General features: G+C 37.3%; 1 protein-coding gene across 2 annotated transcripts in view; it reads left to right on the top strand.

Annotated features, from left to right (window-relative positions):
- Window positions 1-16743, top strand: part of LTBP1 (latent transforming growth factor beta binding protein 1) — a 206029-nt gene extending 189286 nt beyond the window's left edge. For both annotated transcript variants that reach the window (XM_070932503.1, XM_070932502.1), the window contains 3 exons: window positions 9418-9540; window positions 14407-14556; window positions 15801-16743. In XM_070932503.1, coding sequence (XP_070788604.1) covers window positions 9418-9540; window positions 14407-14556; window positions 15801-15970 — 443 coding nt within the window. In that variant the 3' untranslated portion in view covers window positions 15971-16743. The remainder of the gene's footprint in view (window positions 1-9417; window positions 9541-14406; window positions 14557-15800) is intronic.
- The last annotated feature ends 3596 nt before the right edge of the window (window positions 16744-20339 follow it).

Here is a 20339-nt window from a genome sequence, read left to right as displayed (position 1 = left end):
AGTATACCAAATATTAAGCTCTGACTGATGGACATGATTTATTTTTGATAATATAAATGAATCTTAGGCTTATATATTCAGTTGAATATGTTTTGCAAATATATATGCCTGGAACGGGCCAAAAATGGGTTGTGCGAAGGCCAAAAATGGGACACACGGAGGCCAAAAACGGGGCACGCAGAGGTGGCAATAGGCAGCAGCAGGGAAAGGCTGATAGATGTACAAATGAGATAAAAAGCATTAAAGATTATACAGACTGCTTCTCTAATAAACTTTATTGCTAGCTGGTGAATTCTGGGAGCTGAAGTCCACACCTCTTAATGTTTTCAAGTTCAAAAAACTGCCTCAGATCTTGGTCTTTCGACAGAAGGAACTTGTGGCTTTTATCTCATCACTATGGAAAGTGTAATCCACAAATCTGTCACTCATGGCCAGGACATATTGCATCACTTAGATCTTGCAATGTGTTTACAGCCATGTAATACTCCAGTTTTTGTGCTTCTAATTTAACAAGGTTTGGTGGCTTGCATTAAGAAGAAGTAGCCTTGATTATAGCATAAATGGAAAGATATTGCCTCTTAAAGTAACAATCTTACTTTTAGTTTTTAATTTAAATTTGGAGAAAATAAATTTATCAAACTTTAAATGATGAACTACAAGTTGATACAAAGCAATTTGTTCCTTTATTACTTGATTTTTTTTTGTTAGTTACTTTTCCCTACATAACTAATATTGCAGTAAAGAGATAACTTAGTAAACAGTATTCAAGCATTGGAATATAAACTTTCCCTAAGACAAAATAATGATGAATGGCGCCTGAAAGAACAAAGTACCCAATTTTTAAGTTCAAATATTTAAAGTAGTAATCTTGGCTTAAAAATAATTTTAAAAGTTTTCAACTGGTAGATCATATGTGCAGTTCTTGTGTAAAGAAATTGCAGTTACTCTCTAATTGAATTTTAGATTTATACACTATACTGATAGACTTGGTTTACTACTAGAACCTCACTTTTCCATGATACTTTAAACATATAATTATGGTAACAGGTTATATAGATGATACTTCATTTTAAACAATATATTTCTGAAATTACCCAAAATATTCTTAGTATTATTACAGAACAGCACTATCTGTTTTCCAATCATATTTTCTCATATTTAGAAATACAAATTTTGCATATAAAAGAAAATAGGGCCTTTGAATACCATGCATTTAATAATAAAAAAAGTATTAAAAGTTCTTCTATTTTTAGAATTGTAATTAAACCTTTGTGTTCATTTTTACTTAACTCTCACTGTGTTTTTAAACTATGCTTTGAATTAAAGCTTTAAAATAGTTAGTAAATTATTTTTACTAAGTAAGTAAATTATTTTTAAGCTAAATAATACTTAAATAATTATTTTTAAATACTAAATAATGCTCATTTGTGTGAAATTTTCCTTTATCATTGCCTGTAACTTTCCTTTATATGTATATCAGCTCTCCTCCTTTATCATTGCCTATAACTTTCCTTTATATGTATATCAGCTCTCCTCCTTTATCATTGCCTGTAACTTTCCTTTATATGTATATCAGCTCTCCTCAGTTAGCCTTTTGCCTCTAAATTAGAGTTTACAGATTTGAATTTATTAGACAGAGCAAAATTCGGCATTTTTAATGGGATTTTATTGCATCAGTGCTTTAGTATGGAATGCTGCTAAACAGGAAGCTTAAAAGAAGTGATGCCAGTAACATGCAAACCCATGGCACATTACAAATCAGATTGTGATTTGGAAGTGTCTTTGGTTGTTGCCCTGACTCAGTTAAAGTGAATCCGTGGAATTTTCCATTTGTAAAATAATCTACAAATAAATCTCTTTTGTTAAACATGTCATTTACATGTTTCCAGGAAACTTTTCGGTTAAAAATCCAAGTGTTATCTGAACAGAGAATAATGCTTCAGAGTCAGCATATGTAAACATTGTCAACTATTATTAAGCTGGTTAATATATGTTAAAATAAATTTATTTGGGAAGCAAATAAATACCGATAGAAAGGGCACAAGAAGATGTTTGTTTTTCACATTAAGAAGAAAAAAATGTGTTCATATAAATAGTGGGTGATGGTTAGATGTGAAAAAACCCAAGATTTTTGTTATGAACGTTGATGTTGGGAAACATCTAGCCTGGCACTAAGAAAGGATGAAGTGCAAAAATAGTCTAAAGTCACCGCGTAACTGTAAAAGGGCCAGAACCAGCCCTTCCTGAATTCCTTGTAACCTTATCTAGTAGTTCCCATAGGAGAAATGCTAGTCTGGGAAGATTCTTGTATTAGGGGCAGAACATAATAAAGTAGTTAGCTCAAACTCTACACATGTAGACCAGATTGCTTATGGCTGACAATAAATAAAAGAGATGCTGACTAATATGCATCTCAAGTGGCATTGTATGCCAGGGATTTATAGAAATATTTATGATCAACTTTCAGTTTTCTTTCTGACTCAAGCTCACAAAATACTTCCTTTGATAGAAGTTGCTGGGGGCAACTGGAATGTGTAATTTAGGCCATCTTGACATGTTAGAATGAATATAGCCCTATAATAGTGACGATGTGCTGGTTTTGCCAACTGATTTGTTAATTGAGTTTGTTTATCTGCAAGATCAGCTTGATGCTATATACTATTCCCTCTTCCCATGACTATTCTAGAAATAGTTTGGCGCCTCATTCTTAAAAACATACAAAAGTTGCACTACTGTATTTACAACCCAGATGCTTTGGAAAATGGTAAGGGCCTTTGTATGAAGACTTGATGAATTATCCTCAATAGTCATAAGATGTAAACTACTTACTTAGCATAGAATAGTTCTGAGAATGCCACAGTTCTGCCACAGCGCAGAATGTTCTGTTCAGGAATCTCAGATTTTTTTATATAGTTTAAAAGCATTATTCCCAGTCTCTACAGCCACAAGATATTCTTAGAAGTGCATGAGCAATGTCTGCTAAAATCACAGATGTGAAGTTATCTCCTCAGCAGACTTGACCATATCATTACACAAATTGAGGTGGCTTGATTTGGAGTATTGTTAAAGTAAGTTTAACAATAGTCAGTTATTCATAACTTGAATAACCTATTGCATTCTTAGCCCAGGAAAACTGCTTGGGGAACATCCCATATTTCTTCCACATCACTCTGGCCTGTTGCTCCTTACACAAGAAATAAGTGTTTATAAATCTATCTTTTATCCACATAACTGTTGGACATAATCATAAAGAAGAAGAAAATTCAGTTGGATTAAGAGCATGACCTTATGGTCTGGACTGGAACAAGGCATTTAAGGACCATCAGATTATTTGGTTTAGCATCTCCAGGGGTGGGCTGCTGGGGGTTCACAGGGGTTCAGGAGAACCTCTAGCTAAGATTCTGTGCAGTTTGGAGAACCCCCAAATCCCACTCCTAGCTGGCCCCACCCACCCCGCCCCTCCCAGGAGTCCCCACGTGACCCGTTTTGGATGCAGGTATGTGCAGGGCATGCACGAAGGCTCGGAGTGGGCAAAAAACAGGCCTACCGGAAGTTCGGGAAGGCTGGAAACGGGCCCATTTCTGGCCTCCAGAGCCTGGGGAGGCTGTTTTCGCCCTCCCAGAGGCTCGAGGAAAGCCTCCAGAGGCTGGGAATGGCAAAAAGCCCCTCCACCAATGTGGTACAGGAGGCTGACTAGGCCATGGCCACCATGGCCACGCCCAACCAGCAACCGGGCAGAGAACCCCTTGCAAAAAAATTTGAAGCCCACCCCTGAGCATCTGTAACAATAGAGAGACAATGCTGTGAACTTGAAGAGCACACTAAGGGAAAAGAAGTCTTTTAGACTTGTAGTCAATAATTACAGTGGCTAAAATAAGTTGGAGAAAATAAGGAATAAATTAAATTTTAGAATAGAATATATTCTATTCTAAAAATGCCACAATTGTTGGATGTGGAACATATTTTAAATAGAAATGGAAATTTTAAACAACTCTCAAAAGTGCTATGTTAGATACTGTATATTTGAGATTAAATTGTTCACACAGCCATTACGGTTCTGATTCAATTCAGAGCGCTGTTGTGTACCTACAGTATATATCCTATATGGCATGGCTGCACTGGGGATATCCTTGCCAAGTGCAGTTCAATTTCTCTGAACATTGAAGGAGAATTCACTCTCGATATCAGATGTTGGAGACAGTTGTTTTTAGTAGCAGTCCCTGCTCTGTGGAACATGAGCCATCTAAAACTGCAATTAACCACTTATTTTGCTGAGTTCAAAAAAGCTCTCAAAACTATTTTATTTCGGAGACCTTTGGATACACAAGGATTACACAATTGGACTTTTATTGGTTGTTTGTTTGCTGTTACATTTGCAAATATTGCTCTTTTGACTGTAACTAATGAGAGGTTGCTATTTTGATTGATTTGTTCCTAGACACTCTCCAGAGTAGCCCAGGTTGTGTCACGTTATAAGGATAATAGATACATAGATAGACAGAAGAAGTTGTGATAAATGTATTTATTTATATTAAATAAACTGACTTTCAAAAACTCACCACAGTTTACAAAATAATGCAAATATTAACAAAAATCAGCCCAGCCCAATAATGCATCAATATCCTCCTTAAAAACTCTACAAAACTGTTCAGTCTTCAAGATAGTCTGGAAAATTGTCAAGGAGAGTGCCAGATTAATCTCGGGATGATTTGTGTTCTACAGTCTAAACCAAGAAGCAATGCATTCTTTTATCTTTGCTTGCTGATCTCATTTGGAGTAGGACTTTTAACAGATTCCTTCTGTCTTGACCTACTGGTTGGGTCAGTTTTTGCGAGAGATTGTGGGAAAGCTGGGGGCGAATCAGTTGACAAATTATATGTAAAAGGCAATTCATTCAAAGTTGGGAGTCATCTGGGAAAAAGCATTACAAAGAGACTTCATCTTAATTAACTCACTGTAAATGAATCAACGAAATTCTAGGAAATACCTATTACATTGCCAGATAGTCTTCAAAGAAAGTCCCATGTAAAGCTAATTGCAATAGCTAATAGAAAACAATTAAGGGGATGCATCACATTCCAGGAAGGGCATCAGCTGGCACACCAATTAAAGCTGGTCAAAGACCCTGCCCCAGTCATGGCAACAACCTGTTAACCAGGGCCAGCTTTATTTCGTTTCCAAAATCAGCTGGGTGCACTCACCTACTAAAATCTTGGCAGAGATATCTAATAAACAAGCCCTTTTAGTCAGAATATAGTGATAGTCTGACTGGCCAAAATAATAGATGCTTCTGAAAAATAATCACGTAAAAGAATACATTCCATCCGTAGCGTCTTTGCTTGTTTCAGTGAAAAAGAAAAAATTCTTAATAGTTTTTTGTTCTAGATGATGCAATTCCACATAAGCACAGCTGAATAAATAAATACTTGAGATCCAAAATCTTTGATCAGGATGATAGATGTAACTGGCTCAACAAAAGCTTTATTATGCTATATTACATTTGCAATTAAACTGTTGGCTGCGGAAATGCTGTTGAAGAATTACTTGGCTCCTTTGTTAAGAAAGTTACATTGCAATTGTTGGTGGAAAATAAATAACGTTTAAAAATATAAATTGTGCTTTTCTTTTCATAAGGCTACCAGATTGCAAAAAAATACAAAAGATTTGTAGCTAAAGTTTAAAGATTTATTTTCAGGGACAACACATATTTTGTTAGCGTAAATCTAGTCCATTTAGCAATCAAGATATGTTATTTCTAAAATAGTCACATTTGCTGCAGCATATTTGAAAAAAGGGCTCAATAATTATTAGTGCAAGGACTGTGTACATCACTAAGTACATGGGAGTTTTGACATTTTTTTGTACCTTCTCTGAATTCATTTGTCACTAAGTAAAATAAGAAATAAGCAGGTGGCACTTAAGAGAGAAAAATCAAAGATGCTTGAAGTTATTTTTTACACTGACAGAGTTCAGTGGTATCACCCACCCAGCATTAATCAACTGAATAAGCATTTGGATTATTTTTTTCAAATGCTGTATTACAACTTTTAATTTATTGCCAAATGAAATTATCTTGTTCTTTAAATAAATTTACGTATTTCCAGAAACCCTACTTGCACTTATTACATTTCACCAGTAGTGAAATTTTTTAAAATTTTTAAATTTTTTTACTACCGGTTCTGTGGGCGTGGCTTGGTGGGCATGGTGAGGCTTGATGGGCGTGGCAGGGGAAGGATACTGCAAAATCTCCATTCGCACCCCACGCCAGGGGAAGGGTATTGCAAAATCTCCATTCCCACCCCACTCTGGGGCCAGCCAGAGGTGGTATTTGCCAGTTCTCCAAATTACTCAAAATTTCCGCTACCGGTTCTTCAGAACCTGTAAGAACCCGCTGGATCTCATCCCTGGCCTTAAATTTAACATGCTTACATTTTTTATTTTTATTCTGATACATTTACATCAGATATTTCCCTCCCAACATCTCCTGTTTCATAATACTTATAATCAGGTTCTTCGTCATCCAGGCTATATAATCTAGGCTAGTCCATCAGAGGGAGGTGGTTTTCAGCAGGTTCTGACCAGTTCTGGAGAACTGGTAGCGGAAATTTTGAATAGTTCAGAGAACCGGTAAATACCACCTCTGACTGGCCCACCCCCATCTATTCTCTGCCTCCCAAATCCCAGCTGATCGGGAGGAAATGGGGATTTTGCAGTACCCTTCCCCTGCCATGCCCACCAAGCCATGCCACTCCAACCAAGCCACTCCCACAGAACCGGTAGTAAAAAAAATTGAAACCCACCACTGCAGTCCATTTAGAAGGGAAAGCTGCAAAAAGCTATACCCACTTCAGCTATTGTGGAAATATTTATACTCAGTTTATTTTATTGGAATAGTTCATTGCTTATATTGCTACAAGTTATGTTCTTTAAGTTAGTAAGAGACAAAAACAGCAAAATCAATCATTATAAATGTCCAGCCCTGAGAAACACAAAAGCCAGTTGTGCAAACAGAAAAGTATTTGGAGCAAAAGCTGTTTTACTGAAAATCATGCATGATTAGGAAAGTACCAATCTATTTCTCTGCTTTTGATCCCAAAATTACAAAATGAGCTTATTCTTGGCTTTCATTCAGATGTTTTCATTCCAGCTTTCCTTTATACTGGCTGTTCTTCTATGCTGAAAGTTCTTTTTAAATGTATGTAATTCCCTTGGTAAAGTATTCCATGCAAAAACTGTGTTGTATTGATAAAATATTTGGCTGGATAATCACTCAGGTTTTTTTTTGTAATGGTACATAGAAACATCCATCAAGATCTTTTTCTTTCCTAGTAGACCATGTTTCTAATATATTGGGCTATTTCATACATAATGAAGTCATTTTCCTTTTTTATAGTCTGCTTAATTCGTTTCTTTTTAGTCTTTTGCAAACCAAAGTTTGTCACTAATTTGAACCAGCAATCTATGTTTATAGTTGCATAAAAATCAGAGGCTGTTGTCTGATATACCAACAATTTAGGGGGAGGGAAGTGGGGAGGGATGTCACAAACCAATAAGAACTAAAAAGAAGTTAGTCACATTTGTAAAGGGAGATAGAGAGCATAGAGGTAGTCCTTGACTTAGAACCATTCTGTTAGTGGCCATTCAAAGTTACAACAGCACTGAAAAAAGTGACTTATGGCGTTTTCCACATGTTGCAGCATCTCCATGGCCACATAATCAAAATTCAGACAGTTGCAGTGTCCCAGGGTCACACGATCACCCTTTGTAGCCTTCCCAGCTGGCTTCTGACAAGCAACACCAATGAGGGAATCTAGCTATCTTAACAATCACATGATTCATTTAACAATGCAGCAATTCACTTAACAACTCTGGCAAAAAATGGTCGTAACATGGGCCAAACCCACTTAGAATGTCCTTGTTTAGCAACAGAAATTTTGTTTCTTTCAAAAAGAAAATCAAAGCAATAAAGGTACATAACCAGGGGTGAAATCCAGCAGGTTCTGACAGGTTCTGGAGAACTAGTAGCGGAAATTTTGAGTAGTTCGGAGAACCGGCAAATACCACCTCTGGCTGGCCCCAGAGTGGGGTGGGAATGGAGATTTTGCAATATCCTTCCCCCAGGAGTGGGGTGGGAATGGGGATTTTGCAGTAACCTTCCCCTGCCACTCCCAAGCCACGCCCACAGAACCAGTAGTTAAATTGAATTTCACCACTGTATGTAACCTTAATGTATTCTCTTAATGGCAGCTGAGATATTGATATCCAGAGCAAGACATCCTGTGTAACCTAACTCCCTTTTCCTTTGCAATAAACCTGCATACTCAAATTCCGTGAGAACCTTGCTTTTTGGTTATGAACAGCCACAAGTAGCTTGAACATATTATTCTTAGTGTTTACACCGTATTCTTGTAGATCAATACCACTATATTCTCATTATAGATAGAAGGTTGAGGTTGTGAAATGGTGGCATGTAGTTTTGTAGTTGATATTAAAAGCAAGATTTCAGTGAGGGAGTGCTTGTCAACTCAGCCTTAAGCCTGCTGCAGTTTTTTTCCTTTCCTACAGAAGTGAAAAAGCCACAAGGTTGGCTTGATATTGGTAAGGATTAGACTTGTGGCTTCACTTCGCAATATATTATATTTTTTAAAAAAGGGAGTCGCCTGACAAAAAGAATGAAAGTTTGATTTGCTCAACCCTTCTTCCCATTATCTGGTGAAGCAAAAAGTATTCTGCATGTATATCTTTTATCAAGCAACAACATGAAACACTTCTAGCCAAACATTCAAGCTTTTACTCTCCCCATTTAAAATAGCACAATTTAATTGGCTTTAGACATTCACATGGAATGGTTCTGTGTGATTTTGAAACAAATGAAAAACAGAATTGCTCAAGTTCAGTAAAGTTGGGCCATGGTGGTGATGTCTTTAAGCAACTTTAATCTTTAAAAAAAGAAAGCAACCTATATTGATAAAGATGGGAAATGAGCATAGGATCAATTGTGTTCAAAATACAGGTAGTCCTCTGCTAATGATCACAACTGAGTCCCAAATTTATGTGCTAAGTGAGAGATTTGTTGAGTTTATGACTTTTCTTGCCATATTTGTTAAGTGATTCACTGCAGTTATTAAATTAATAACCAAGTTAAGTAAATCTGGCTTCCCCATTGGTTTTGCTTCTCAAAATGTCGCAAAAAGTGATCACATGACTCCAGGACACTGCAATAGTCATAAATGTGAATCAGTTGTCAAGCATCCAAATGTAAATCACATGACTACAGGAATGATGCAGTGGTCATAAGTGTGAAAAATGGTCATTGTTCACTTTTTTCAGTGCCGTTGTAACTTCGAACAGTCACTAAATGAACTGTTGTAAGTCGAGGACTACCTATACATTCTACTCTTCTGTGTTTCTTTCCAGAGGACTATGCCCAGCTATGCAACATTCCTGTTCCTGGATCCCGGCCATACGGACAAGACGCCTTGGTTGACTTTGAACAGGAACATTACACTTCGGAAACCGATCCATATTTCATGGAAGACCGTAAGCAACCTTTACTCCTTAAGTCTAAGAATGTATAACTTATTTATTTCTGTTTAGTTTAGTTTAGTTTAGTTTAGTTTAGTTTAGTTTAGTTTAGTTTAGTTTAGTTTAGTTTAGTTTAGTTTAGTTTAGTTTAGTTTAGTTTATATACCGCCCTTCTCATGAAGGACTCAGGGTGGTGAACAGCCAAAGATAAAACACATACAATATAAAATTTAAAAACAATTTAAAACATATTAAACAAATTTGGCCCATATTAATTAAAACACCCCATTTTTTAAAACAAATTAAAATTAAGCAATTAAAAAGAGTTAGGCCAGCCCAGCTTGTTGGAATAAAAAAGTCTTGAGGGCACGGCAGAAAGTGCATAAATCCGGGATCCTCCGTATCTCTGGTGGGAGCTCGTTCCAAAGGGCAGGTGCCCCCACAGAGAAGGGTCTCCCCCTGGGGGCCACCAGTCGACACTGTTTGACCGACGGCACCCTGAGGAGCCCCTCTCTGTGGGAGCGTACTGGCCAATGAGAGGCTACCGGTGGCAGAAGGCGATCTCGTAGGTACCCACATCCTAAGCCATGGAGCGCTTTAAAGGTGGTAACCAATACCTTGAAGCACACCCGGAAGACCACCAGGAGCCAGTGCAGCTCGTGCAGGAGAGGTATTATACGGGAGCACCATGTCACTCCCATATCCACCCGCGCGGCCGCGTTCTGGACCAGTTGGAGCCTTCGGATGCTCCTCAAGGGCCCCATGTAGAGAGCATTACAGTAGTCTAGGCGGGAAGTGACAAGGGCATGAGTGACCATGCATAAGGAGTCCCGATCCAGAAAGGGACACAACTGGCGGATCAGGCAAACCTGATAGAATTCACAATATTACCTTAGAATTCACAATATTCAAAGAGTTGCATGTTTTCTATGCTTATTGTGGGTGATACTTTTTTTTGAAAAGTATTCATTAGGAGTTATGAATGGATTGAAACTATAACACGTTTTTATTTCAGTAAAGTGAAGTAAGCAGGTAAGCGTGACAATCCAAGCACTTAAATTCAAATGAATATTCAGTGTTCTTGTTGTCAGATAACTGTACCTTTGGAACAGACTATGTTAGCTGTTGTAAAGAAACATGATTTCTAGTGTACTATACAAGTGCAGACTTTTTCAATGCCATTAATTCAAATTTAATACTTGGTCTAGTACACAGCTGTGAAATAAAAGGCTTAGAAACCTTGCCAGATCTCCTTTAGGCTATGATATACCTCCGAGATTCTATAGCAATAACTGAACTATTTTCAGAGTTAAAAGGAGATATTCTTGAGGGACTAACTTCACAGTGGTTGATAACTTGACAGCTACTTACCTATTTATTTGTTAGATTTATATCCTGACTTTTGTTTGAAGCAGGATAAATAACAATCCCTCCTCCCTTTTATCCCCATAAAAACCACTCTGATGTATGTTGGGCTGAGATGGAAGACTAGCCCAAGGTTACTCAATTGGTTTCTGTTATGTCCTTATATGGGCATCCCCGCCAGATTGGCTAGTCCACCAGCGGGAGTTTTGAAGATCTGTCATTGGCCAGCTTGCCTGCCGACTCCGTTTATAAGGCGAGCCCGGCAGCACAGTCGTCTGTTCTGATTCTGGTAATAAAAATGCTGAACGGACCACTCGCTGCTCGCGTATTCTTTTCCCTGCGCCAATCTAACAGTTTCTTTCTAAAGTTGAATCCGGGCCTCCCTAGTGCCCGTCTTAAACACTTCCTCACAAAGGCTCAAATTTACCTCTTCAGCTTTTAAAAGAAAATTCAAGATGGGCATAAAGCAATACATATTGCATAAAGCAATATCGTCTAATGCAATATTATGAAACAGACTGGATTACAAAATTTGCTAAATTTCAGCCAGAGAATATTCGTCTGTGGCCTGCAGACTGAAATATCATATGAGAGAAGCACCCAAATCACAGTTGGCCTCTGATCAAATCTAGAAAGAGAAGATTGGGACAATAATAAAACCAAAAGTTTAGGAGACAGAATGTATAATATTGGCATTGGCATCAAGCTACGATGAATTTGTATAAGACCACATTTTCCACTATATTTTTTACACATGGCTTACGTATCCTGGTCTGATAAACTATCCCTGGCAGTGATGGGTGGGGATAACACAGAAATTACATTAACATTTCTTGAACGTTTGGCCCAAGGAGTATTATCCATCTAACTACCATATATACTGTACCAGTACTTTACAAGAGCTACAATTATCTCTCACATACAAGCAGCATCCTTAGGAGTAGCCTCTTCATCTCAAAGCACAATTAACCTGTTGAATTAGTGGCCATGGAAAGTAGTAACATCCAATGTTTTCATTTTGACAAGAGCCAGCAAAATAATGTCCATGTAGGGGAATGTCTCTTGATTTTCCTATGTCAGAAAAGATGACCCTAAAAACTCATTTCTTTCAGCTAGCCGGTCTGTCCTGATTTTAGGGTTAGTTTTAAATTTTTTTAAAATTTTAATATTTATTTTAATTGACAAGTTTTAAATTATGAGCCAAATTTATAAATTATTTTAACTTTATTTTAATTGTGATGTTTGTATAGATGTTTTATCTGGCTGTTCACTGCCCTGAGTCCGAAAGGAGAAGGGCGGTATAGAAATTCGAATAAATGAAATGAAATGAAATGATATCTTGCTAAAATGCCATTCTATCCAGGATTGTTGACTGCAGTTTTTGTCTGGCATAAATGATGTTATTTCATGTTACCTCACGTTATCAATTCTGGAACTTTAAACCTGAAAACAGAAGAATACATAACTTGGATGTTCTGTAGAATTTTCCTAGAGATTATTCTGGGCATCTCTTGTTTAGTATTTCATGGGTGGGAGGCTGTTCTATGAGCATTTGTGGAGGAGAAAAAAATCACCATGCTATATGCAAGACAAGGAGCAATGGATGGAAACTAATCAAGGAGAGAAGCAACCTGGAATTAAGGAGAAACTTCCTGACAGTGAGAACAATGAACCAATGGAATAGCTTGCCTTCAGAAGTTGCGGGTGCTCCATCACTAGAGTCTTTTAAGAAGAGTCTGGACAGCCACTTGTCTGGAATGATATAGGATTCCCAGCTTGAGCAGGGGGTTGGACTAGAAGACCTCCAAGGTCCCCTCCAACTCTGTTATTCTGTTGTTCTGTTATATATCATTATTTGCTAAGGATTTTGGATTATTCTATATGTAAAGAGACTTACAGTAGCACCTTTGTTCCTGCCTACTCCCCTTTCATCACTGTCATCCTAAACAACTCTCAATGTACTTTCACAGACTGAATGGGCAATCACTCACTTTTCCATAAGATCTACATCCTTCAACAATTAGAGTTACATTTCTTTCAGTCAACATCATTCACTGATGTTTTTAAAAACCCTATACTATAATTGCTACAATTTGCTGCCCAGGAAATATAAGGACCATGAATTTGTGCATAGCTAGTGGAATAAATACAATCTTACGTACATTGTTCTCCTGTAGAATCCTGTAGTATAGAAACTCATTATAATTTCAATGTGTGTGTTTATCTTAGTAATCAACTGCATGTTATCAAAATGATTTTGTATATCTTAACCAGCTGTAGTAACTTGTTTTTTTTTTAAATAAGTCTTCTTATTTAAAATTCCAACTGCTGTTCCCCTCCCATCTAGCAAACAAAGGGATGATGTGTCCCCCCACACCAGCCATGCTTAGAAATCACCCCTATTCAGAGAATACTCTTCAAAAATGACCTCATGGAATTGTTCCTTCTTCGACCAATCAAACTCTACAAAGCTCTTAGATCTCAGGTTTCCCCCCAAAGTACTTTTAGCTTGTGTTTGACTGCCATCTACCGTTCTCTTCAGTTATGCTATTGCTTATGAAAAAGATCTACGCTAAGGGTTCTTCCTCATAGCTGAGTTAAAATACCATCTGCCAATCTTGAACCGGCAAAAAAGTATGCCAGCAAAAATGGTCTTGCCTACATTGCAAGCCCTATTCTGCCAAGTAACAAGGCTATCTATCAATTGATGCTGTTTTTTCCTACTTATTATTTATTTATTTATTAGTTCGATTTATATGCCGCCCTTCTCCGGAGACTCAGGGCGGCTTACAATGCATTAAGCAATAGCCTTCATACTTTTGTATATACCTGCTTAGTAGGGCTTTTTGGCCCCCCCTAAGCAGTGTTCTATTTTATACAAAGTCAGCTTATTGCCCCCACAATCCGGGTCCTCATTTTACCTACCTCGGAAGGATGGAAGGCTGAGTCAACCTTGAGCCTGGTGAGAATTGAACTCGCAGTAATTGCAGGCAGCTGGCAGCTAAGTGCTACTTTAACAGCAGTTTAGTCCGCTGTGCCACCAAGGCTCCCATTATAGGCTAAGTTAATGCATTTCCCCTGCTTTGTTTGTCCTTTCATCACTAACCTCCAGTCAGTGTCTCTAATATATGGTTGTAAGAAAGATCTTTTAAGATCTTGGGGAAAAGATGTTGCCTAAGGAATAGTCAGATAAGAGAGAACAGAGACCACAGCTGCATAGTGGGAGAAGCAGGAGACTCAGAAGGGACTATTCCTAAATTCTTAGGCTATAAAAGTGATGGAGGAGAATTGTACTTTTGGACTTGCAAGGTTCTGTTAACATAGCTTTACAGTAAAGTAGAGTTAGTTTATCTGTTTGTGTTTCCTGACTGGTCTACATGAAAAGGCTAAAATCAACCTTGCAAGCCCAACTTCGTAACTTCTGACTTTGTGCTAGAGAAGCTCTTAGTTCTTTGAATGAGCACAAGTACTAATTTGTGTGTTTACCTCCATAATTCTTTTTTTTAAAAAATCCAGGTTTCCTGAATAGCTTTGAGGAATTACAAGCTGAAGAATGTGGAATTCTAAATGGATGTGAAAATGGACGTTGTGTCAGGGTGCAGGAAGGATATACCTGTGACTGTTTTGATGGCTACCATTTGGACATGACCAAAATGACATGTGTTGGTAAGAAAGTATTGCACTGTTGATTCCCAGACAATCCCCATAAACTTCAAAGATAGAAAATTGCACTAATATCTTTCAGAGTGAGCGTCAGATGGCCCAGAGAGATATCACACTGCAGACAACTGGTTGTACAAGAATTGTCTAAGAAAATTCTTGTCTAAGAAAAATTGTCTAGTTTATCCCTTTCTAAGAGTATCTGGTTCTGACATCTTCAGTTTTATTTTATTAACATTTTGTTTAACTCCATACAACTCTGGCCGGGAGAAAAAAAGGTCAACCCAAATATTTACAGATAGTCATCACTTCATTCAGCGACCGTTTGAAGTTATGTTAATGGTGAAAAAATAATTTTATAACTAAGACTTTCATTTACAACCTTTGCAGTGTCCCTTGGTCACATCCCTTAGTCACATACGTCACATTACAATCATATGTTGTCCTATCCTTGACCTGATGTTTTTCTTTTTTTAACCCTTGCAGAGCAGAGAGATTGGAGAGGAAGGGATTACAAGAGAGTAAGCAGGCACACAATGTAGAATATACATTGAAAGCAATGTGCTACCCCCAGTATCTCTGAATGCACCATGCAAACTGCCCGGTGTATTTTCCATTGTGTGCCTGCCCTTTTGCCAAAGCAATCCTTGACAGCAAACAGAATTTAAAATTAAAACAACAATAGAAATAACTATAAATGTAACATTTATTAATTTACAAAAAAATTAAGAACTGCAGCTAAGAAATACATCTCAAAGCAAAACAAAAACCTGAGGATTGCTAACTTCCAACCCCATGTGGTTGCAAACAACCAGGTCTTTTCAGAAAGGCAATAGGTTGGGATTAATCTAATCTCCAGTGGTCAAGAATTCCAAAGGCATATTTCCTGGGTCCTATAAGGTGCATTCCTTAATTTAAGGAACCCAAAGTATGCCCTATTATGCCTTCATGCCTTCCAAGTGTTGCTGTGTATTTGGATGCCAAGCATGCATGTATTAAATTTCTATACCATCAGTATCTGTTAGAGACTAAACCAGCATACATTAAGGGTGGTTGGTATATCCCTTTATTCAGTAGTATTTTTCCTGCCACCAGTGGTATTTACTATAAGTGTCATAATTTGTATGTAGATAAATTGTAATGATTTAGTTAGATTAATTTTATTTGCTCAGTCTTTTTTCTTCTTCTTATACCTATCCTCTGGTTGAACGTAATGTGCTAAACCTGATCCTATTCACATTTTCTTCCAGATGTGAATGAATGCAATGAACTGAATAATAGGATGTCTCTGTGTAAGAATGCCAAATGCATCAATACTGAAGGATCTTATAAGTGTGTGTGTCTTCCGGGCTTCGTCCCTTCGAACAGGCCAAACTACTGCACACCCTTGAACTCAGACCCAGAAAGTGACTTGGAGTGAGCAGCTGCCCTGTGATTTTAAGCCCGTATACTCTGCACTGTATAAACAAAAGGCAACAGAGAGAAAAGCATATTTAACTTGTGTTAAGGATGTGCCTAATCCAGAGGTTGGCTATATATGAAAAACAAGCAATAAAATATCTTCTTAAAAGTGAAAGGTGATGATTTAATATATATCATCTTCACTAAAGCAGCAGACCAAATGGACACATTTCCCCGTGTGGAAGAAGTAATTAAATATACTATGTGTTCATAAATGAAATTCATGGGAATAAGCAATAAATGCTGTTATTTTGAACAGAAGGGTTTGGGGTTTTGTTTCTATTTTGTTTGGGGGGGGGGGGTTGATTTTTTTTTTTTTTACTATTGCTTGATTTATTTGGTATATAATTAGTTGTGAAAATATGTTATAGTCCTTCTTTATTTAGCAAATCTTTGCCTAATGTTCCTTTCAAAGCTTCCCCTCCCCTTTTTGATCCAGCTATGGCAAGATTAAGCAATTTTCCAAACACAAACGAAGTAATGTTCGTCTTTGTCTGGAACATTGGCCAGTGACTTTTAAAAATTGCTAAATGACTGCCCTGTGGAGCAGGCACTGTTCTTTAAAAGAATGTACAGTCCATGGAGAGAAGTATTTTGTATTCCTTTTGTACTTCACACGGCCTTTTACTGCACTTACCGTGCATTACAGCCAGACTTGCCAAGTTTCAAAGCTGCTAGAGGAGTTCCTGTTTGGTATTGTAATATATAAATTGAACACAGATCTTGCGATGGTTACCATATTAAAGCTCAATAAAATCTGTTTTTTAAGGAAAAAAGGTGTGCCGTGTTTCCAAAATGTCATTTTATTCCCTTTATTTTTATTGTAATTAATGTATTTTTACTGTAATTAATGTAATTAATAAGTGACAATAATTACCGTATTCAAGTTCACCAGCTTGTATTTCTAGGGTTTGGCATTCATGACACTTTCATGATCATGGCAGATTTAATCTCTTGTCAATCTGTTTGGATGGAAAGGTGGGCTACAGCTGTTTTTCAAAAGAAATCTGATTCATTCACTATACAGAAAATTGGGCAGTTTGCAGACCTTAGCATATGGTGAGTTGTTTCATGCACAATTTCAGAATCTACAATTGGGCATTGAAATGGATGACTTATTCATTATTAGAATAACCTTAATATTCAGCAAGTAAAATGCAAATTATCACTGAGATAAAAAAGTGGAAACCATTCTTGTTTCAAGTGTGATTGCCAGGTAAGGCACAATTAGTTAGGAGCATCCATTACTAAATCACAAATAATGGTTTATAAATAAGCTACAAAGGCTGAATTCATGCAACGTATTACCAAGAAAAGCTGCATTATAGCTTGTTTATCCATTCCATGATCAGCTCATCTTCAGACCTATGTAGATTTTTAAAAGTACCCCATTTCCCAAAGCAGCAGATTTAGAAAGACTATCCAATATGTAAAAAAAACCCAAAAACAATCAATAAAACAGTTTGCCAAAGAGAAAACTAAGTTTTTCTGCCCTAAATAAGTGGCTGTTCCACTTATTTCAGAATAAATTCTATTCATTTTAAAATTGCTCACTTCCAGATGAGCAAATTTGAATGCATAGTTGATGAGACATTTTTCAAACAGGAACATTTACAGTTGCAGCTTCAATTCCATAAAAACGTCTAGCATTTAAATCTCTTTTGACCTTGAAGTCGAGAGAAGTAGAGACAGAAAGGGGTAATGCAAGATATATATCTGGCTGCTGCAAAGTCTAGAAAATTGTGCTGTATTTAAACATTTGAAAAAGATTTCTCTCCAATCAAAATATCAAGTACCAGTCAGTTTAGAAACATTGATGTGACTTCAATTGAAGTCAGATTCTTTCGTTGCAGTGCTTTGATCTTTCTTTTCACACTACCCCTTGAATGGGGAATTGGTTGTTACATTTGTTGAGAATAATAAACAAAAAGTCCCATCAGCAGATGAAAGTCAGCATACAAAAAGGACATTGTTCTATGTTAGATCTTTACAGTATTGTCTTGGTTGTGGGGGTAATGCAACAATGGATAACAAGTTTCTACTGTTCCTCTGTAAGCCCTTCCTTTGTGTAAAAGTGGTCAGAGTATTCATAAATGTTTCTCCTGCTCAGATCTCCAATTTTTCACACTAAGCTAGTATAGAAAGCAACAGATGCTAGACAGACAGAAAGACATGAAAACATAATACTGGAAGCGAACGAAGAACTAGCTTGATAATGTTGCAGGCTGGGTAATACTGAGCATGTATCCTAATCCTGTAAGATAAGAAGCATCCATTGATTTCTACTGAAATTCAGAATTGGATTGATTGATATGACTGATATCCAGTTTTATACTGATCTTTAAAGCACATACAAGAAAAGAAAGGGATGTAAAGGTGGGGTTAATAGAAGAACATGCTTTCATTTTTGTTCTTGAAGTTTAATTATAATAGGATCAATTAGTAGCAAATAGTTACACTAAAAAAAATAAAAATAAAGGATACAGTGGTTTATAAAACTAGGTGTCATGATACAGAATTAGATCATCTATTCTTTCATATTTGAAAGGTTTAAGAAGACAAGTTGATTTATATCCCACTTGTTCCTTCTTTAACTAGAAGTAATATTTCAATTTATGTTCTCCATAGGAGAATTCTGAAATAACATTTGCAGACTTCTCTCTTCTCTTAAGGCTACTCTCAGACTGGATGGGATCAGATAGGGGGATATAAAAGCTGATAATAGTGGATCAATGGCTAAGACGCTGAGCTTGTTGATCAAAAGGTTGGCAGTTCAGCGGTTCGAATCTCTAGTGCCGTGTAACGGGCTGAGCTCCCGTTACTTGTCCCAGCTTCTGCCAGCCTAGCAGTTCAAAAGCACGTAAAAATGCAAGTAGAAAAATAGGGACCACCTTTGGTGGGAAGGTAGCAGCGTTCTGTGCACCTTTGGCGTTTAGTCATGCTGGCCACATGACCACGGAGACATCTTCAGACGGTGCTGGCTCTTCGGCTTTGAAATGATGAGCACCGCCCCCTAGAGTCGGGAACAACTAACACATATGTGCGAGGGGAACCTTTACGTTTTTAATAGGGGAAAACAGAAAATAGCTTTTCATTTCTGCTAGTAAGGATCGCTTTTGGTTGAATTCCATGGGATGTTCCATGGAGTGGAAGAATGAACCAACATTAATACAAAGTCAATAAGTTTGGATCTTACACATCTGGCTAGGTTCACAAATTATAAGCCATTGCTTAAAAAAAAACAATTGACTGGTTCATAATGCTGAGCTCAAACTACATATCTGGGAAACTGGCATATATTTCTTAAAATGTGCATTTCATTCATTCAAGTTATTAATGCCTTTAAAAAAAATCCACTTTACTAAGAGGTATGTTGTAAGCTGGGTGGTGTTGTTTTTTCTCCTGTAACAGAAATGAGCACTGAAAAAGCTAGGGGCCAACAAAAAGGAAACATTGATTGACTGATCAGTTGATAGAAATTTTATAGACCACCATAGTCCAACTGAAGCCTGGGCAGACACTGTGTCAGATTTATGCACTTCCTTGCAGTGCCTTGAGGTGCCACTACAGCCTGATATTAAATGATTGAAATCGTGTGGCACACAGTTTCATAAATGAATAGTGTTGCATGTTCATACATATGCTCCAATTTCCTGACTCTCCTTAAGTGGAGAACAAAAACATATTAAACTGGCATTGGAGTATTTGCATGCAGAAGTACCTACTGTTTTAGGATTGTTTCATAAATTCTAAAATTAGCAGGAAGTGCCTGTGGGCACCTAGTGTTTCCAGGTGTATTCATAATACTTGAACTGACATGGCAAAATCCCCACTCTGTCCTGAAGGAAAACGAGAGCAGAAATTTTGCCACATTTTTAGATCCATAATCATAATTTAGCCCAGTTAATTAGATAGGGAAAACATCACCAAAGAATAAATACGGGTGAATAGGACAGGCAAAATCAAACGAGGGTTTATGCATTAGATGCTTAAAAAAAAAATCACATAAACAATCTTGTTATCAAATTCTTAGGGGGGGGGATATTCTGAAGCTCCAGATGCACCTAGTTTGGATCCCACTAATTCCTCTATCTCTTCTTATGTCACCCCAATCCTGTATTCACCGTAAATTTACAATCAATCTGAAAGGTTCCTTTGCATTGCCTTTCAAAATGTACAAATCATGAAAAGAAACCTCCCAGTCTCCTGGACCATGCAGAACTCTTAGTGGTCTTTTAACAAAATCCAGACTCTGTTATAGTCAAGTGAGAAGGATGGTTCCACCCGCAGTCCTTTCACAACATTTGCCAGTGCCAAACCTGTTGCAC

This window comes from Pituophis catenifer, unplaced genomic scaffold (assembly GCF_029215685.1).
Source record: "Pituophis catenifer annectens isolate HBS135680 unplaced genomic scaffold, rPitCat1.0.hap2 SCAF_1, whole genome shotgun sequence".
Lineage (NCBI taxonomy): Eukaryota > Metazoa > Chordata > Lepidosauria > Squamata > Colubridae > Pituophis > Pituophis catenifer.
The sequence above is the reverse complement of the archived record's forward strand: the minus strand, read 5'-3'. Positions and strand labels throughout refer to the sequence as shown.